We start from the raw sequence: 5,202 nt of genomic DNA on the forward strand, positions 1-5,202 counted from the left end.
GTTGTAGTTCAATTTATTTCCATTTTACACCAACCCCAATTTTATGCATTTCCCTTTCTCCAAAGTACAGCATCCTGTCACCATGCAGAACTATACCACCTATGTGATAGGTGTGACTGCACTAACTAATCATAATACATTTGACTAAATGTTTGCTGCCCATATACTTCCATCCGACTTAGTATATCAAAAGTCTAGCTCCAGCTCTGTCATTTGCCCTTGGAGCAGAAGCGCCTATGAAACCTTAATCACACTTTTGTTTTTATTACTATTATTGACTTATTATATTTTTCATAAAAGCTGCCAAAAAAACTCATGTCTGCCAAAAAGAATACGAGTATGTTTCAATATAGTCCACAAGTATATGATCTACTAGTTGTGCAAGTGAACTTCAGTCCATAACTACACCTAAGATTGTTCTTTTCCAAGGTAGAAAACTCTGAACACACAAGGAGCCTTGGACATTAAACACTGATGACTGTAAGAGCCACTGACTGCAGAACTTGCAAGCAGATCACGAAAGTCAAATTCAATTCACGCAAATAGTTCAACCAAAAGGGTGTATAATGTGGTATTCCTTGCTCTCAACAAACACATTTGGGTGAACACACAGCTACAGTCCAACCTGAATCACAATAATCGAGCATATTCCAGCTTATACAAACATAACCCAAGATACAAAAGTAATTTGCCTGTAGACCACACCAACTTTATATTATGGGATTATGTATTTCACTGCAAGGTCCTTTTTCATTTACACAGGAGAGAGGGGGGGGGGGGCATCCTAAAAAATCATTATCACATTTATCACATCTTCAAACTATCTGATTGCCCAACTGAAGCATAGACAATTTTTATTAGCAACATGAAATGTAAGGCCCATATAGGACAACGGTTTCCAGTCTTGTCATCAGTTTTCAGCAGGGCCCAGCAGCTTAAGTGTTTCTCTGCAAGGCGGTGGATCACTGAAATATCGAGTATGTTCAGCAAACGCAAGGAGATAACCACAAATCATTACATTGGGAAACCCATGCAGTCACAGACCCTTACTCTTGCAGCATTCACAAAACCATTGTTTTGTAATTGTCAGTCCTAGGACATAAGCTGCAACTACTTAGTAATTCTAAGAAAGCACCGGCTTTGCTTCATTTTTTATTATGACTTTGGCATGTGTTACAAAATGTAACACTTTAATGACATAAGCAAACTATCTGGTTCCCCAACTGAAGCTTACATAGTGCATGTAAACCAGTTTCTAACATCTCTACCAATCTACATACTGACATGTTACACAACTCAGAATTTTCTCCATCATGTAACCCACAAATGACAATAGAGTGAACAGATGTATTTTCAAATGTATAAAAGGTGCACAAAACAGATAATACTAAAACAATGTTTTAATGAGCCATCTATAAACAAACAACTTTTCCTTTGTTACATTTGAGGTTCTATCCAATATTTCCAGTATCCACAGATAGCTCACATTTAAATACATACATCTGGTCATTAATCTGTGTCTTGCATGTACACTCAAACTAGATAAGCAATGTCAAGGAAATTTGGTGGCTAAGAACAATATGATGGGAAAAAAAAGCAGAAGAGAACATGAAAGCATCACAACAAATGAACAAACAAATGCATTTTTTACATTCAAATCATCTCAATGCATGAAACACTTGCATGAACTGTCTTCTGGAGATGTAAATGTATGACACACATATCTTTTCAAGTTATATAATTGGATTTTCAGACTGATGTGACATAAGCTTTGGAAAGACTTAATGCAAACAAAACCAACACAGTAATATTTACACATATAAAACATGTTACGTTACTCATGTTCTCACAACAGCATTGTTTCTCTGAACTTAGTGCACCTGGCTGACATCTAACAACATAGTGTGTAAAAAAAAAAAAAGAAGAAGAACAATGATCATTTCAGTTTTATCTTTTTCTTTTGTTTCCTTCCTACATTTACATTAGACTCTGTAGTCTCCAAATCGTCCATTAACTCACCCTTGTTGCCAAGACTTATTTCACTAAATTCAGCATCCAGGCAGCATGTATCTTCTGACATAGGAGCAAACTCACTACATAAAGCTGCCCATGCAAAAACAGACTGAAAACGAGATTTCCAAATACCTGAATGTTTTTCAAATACAGCTTTCGCCTCCTTTATACACTCACTACATTCTTCATCTGCGTCTGCTCCACAACTTCCTTCACTCACTTGAATTCTCTCATGCTGATCACATTCCTCAAATGTATCCTCAGTCTTAATTTTAGGTGGAGAAATCATAGCTTGCAAAACATTGCGCCACAACATAATAGAACGAATTCCTATGAGTGAGGTCTGGTTCGGAGGTACTGCATTATGCCAGACATTAACGTAAGATCTTTCACCATGTTTAATGTTACATATCCTACATGCACTTAAAGTACCATTTTCTGAATCATTCTCAGTTCTTTCTGCACTTACACTAGCACCAGCAGATCCTTGCATAGCTGAAGAATTCTCATCTTCATTGACATTCATTCTCTTCAGCACCAACTTGTCTAACCTGGAAAGCATTTGGTCATTCTCAATTTCACTGTCAGGCACACTTTTCAAATCTGCACACAAAAAATCTAAGAATTTTGATGTGGCACGAGCATGTGTATCAATTTCCTCATTGGTGTAATTGATTTTATGCCTCCCTCCACTCTGTGGATAAACACAACAGAAATAATTGGCGAGTTCTAAATCAACATCATGAAACGTCCTCTGGTGGCCAGGTCTTACCCCAGACCTTTTCCTTAATTTCAACTTGCTTTTGAGGCTTGAAAAACTGTCATCGTCCATAAGTGCATCACCATTGACTTCACTAAATTTCACTTTTTTGTCCTTCATAACATTCACAACCTTTTTCCAAAGTTCATCTGGTCCTTCAGCTATTTTGAATTGACCACTCCTGCATGCAGGATACTCTTCACCTGGATGTTTCTTCAGCCAGTCCAGCATCCTGTAATACCGATGTCTTATCTGAGTTCGATTACGGTTCATTAAGAATGTTGCAATATGAGAAAAGTTGTGTCCAAATTCTTTAACTTTCTCCCAGATCAGCCTGTCTTCATCTGGCGACCAAGGCTGCGCATCACGCTCATTTTTTAAAAAAGATTTGTACCGCTCCTGCAGCTGCGCACTTGTTCGTCCTGGAAAATGGTCTGATATTTTTTTAAAATCTTTACCAAACTTCCTGACAGCCGCAACGAGAACCACGTCCTCTGCTTCTGAAAATTTTCCTTTAACTGCGTCAGGGTTTATGGTTTTCCAACGTGATACAACATTTGAAACTGAGCAATTGCTAAAACAATACGCAATTTTTTTCCATGGTATATAATCTCCTTTCCTGAAAGACTTAATGAGTACTGTGAGTGTATAATCATCATTTTCGTCCCACATGTTTCTCATTAACAGTGGGTTAAGTCTGTTCTGAAAATGGCACATACACTGAAATGCTGAACGGCTTGTATTAAGCTCCAATGCAATTGTATCCCAGTTGCTAAATGCATATTTCTTCACAAGAATTTTCAATGCCTCGTCTTCTTCTTTCTTCCAACGACCTTTGTTAACGGCTGGATGAAGGTAATGCGTCCACATCGCTTGACATTCCTGTGGGCTATGCTTGCCTTTCAAATCTACAATCGAGATTTTAAACCAATCATATTTACAAGGGCTGTTCTGAAACAATTGAATACCTCCCGTACATTTCATTACACAAGACTGTTCCTTTAATCTGTCAAGTTCTGACTGAAGCTCCAGTCGCTCACTTTCATCACAAGTCTGCATTTTCTTCTTAATTTTAAGTTTTTCTATTTCGATATCCTTCATTTGCCGGTTTCGTTCTTCAGTTTCAATGGCCCTGACTAAACATTTCTTTTCAGATTCTAGCCAACTTTGTGGTTTTGGCAAATCGACATATCCTATATCACCAATCTGCCGTAACAACAAAACATCAGAGTTATCGGCAGGTCTAGATTCCTTGTGTCTAAAGTAAGGTGTCCCAAATTTCGAAAGTTGCGATTTGGCACGATGCTTTTTATGTTCATTATTCAGTTCAATTTTTGATATATCGTCGTTTACTGCTGTCAATTCGGCACAAACCTTCAACAGTTGCTTGGTAAGCGTGTCTTCTAATTCAGTTAAACGTAACAAGCGTTTCTGGTTTTTGTCAATTAACTTTGTGAGAATAGAATAGGACTCCCTATGCTGCACACTTATACGACCACTTGCAATCGTCTGCTCCTTCTTTAAACTTTTGTTTTCACTTTCCGAAACAGCAAGAACATGCTTTAAATCAGTGATATCTGCTTTAGCTTCTTCGACACACACTTGCCCATCCATGTCACTGATATATGACACAGCTACACACAACACAATAAATTTCGGTGCGGCGTCAATCGCATTTTACTAGAATTCACTACCAACTAAAATTCACACTGACAATTTCCTCAATCAAACCACACAGCGTTATTCAACTTTCCAAGCACTCGCCCCTTTTTAAACACCTAATATCGATAAGTGTTTCGGAATGGTCGATATCCATAATCGAGAGGTTACTTTCGACAGAAAAAATTTACATTTACGCGAAAATTGCCGGCAATAAAATATAGTACGTAGCTCTGTAGTTAGCCCTAGCAGATATATATCGAGGCAAAAATTTAGAGAATCTGAGACTGTTGCATAACAGAGGTAAAACAAAGCGTAGTGCTACCCATAGAGAAATGATGAGTGAATCACGTTTGGCTGTCCAGAGGAAAATGCATGAAGTCTTCAACAGCTACGTAGTGTAGAAGAGCATTATCGAAAAATTTCTCACAAAATACGAAGAAATTCTGGTAGTGTATAAAGACTGTTAATGAAAGCAAAGTTAGTTTCTAACCACTCACTGCCGAGACAGGAACTGAAATTGAAGGTAGAAAACTCAGTTTTTCACATGTTTCTTTGCAAAGGAAAACACGTAACTATTGCTCCAGTTTAATTCTTGGGGCCCTGGAAAGATGTCTGAAATAGACATTACTCACAGTGGCGTTCGGAAACAACTGAAATCGTTAAAACTGAACGAACATCCAGGGTCAGATGGAATCCCTATCATATTCTATACATAATTTACAGATGAGCTAGCCCCTCTTTAAACTATACTACAACAAAGACTTATC

General features: G+C 37.8%; 1 protein-coding gene across 1 annotated transcript; it reads right to left on the reverse strand.

Annotated features, from left to right (window-relative positions):
* Window positions 1-1,385: 1,385 nt before the first annotated feature.
* Window positions 1,386-4,534, reverse strand: LOC124775347. The gene has a single exon (XM_047250179.1). It carries the CDS (start codon window positions 4,385-4,387, stop codon window positions 1,937-1,939), a length of 2,451 nt encoding a protein of 816 aa, XP_047106135.1. The 5' UTR covers window positions 4,388-4,534; the 3' UTR covers window positions 1,386-1,936.
* Between the last annotated feature and the right edge of the window lie 668 nt (window positions 4,535-5,202).

Source organism: Schistocerca piceifrons, chromosome 2 (genome assembly GCF_021461385.2).
Source record: "Schistocerca piceifrons isolate TAMUIC-IGC-003096 chromosome 2, iqSchPice1.1, whole genome shotgun sequence".
In the NCBI taxonomy this organism is placed as follows: Eukaryota; Metazoa; Arthropoda; class Insecta; order Orthoptera; family Acrididae; genus Schistocerca; species Schistocerca piceifrons.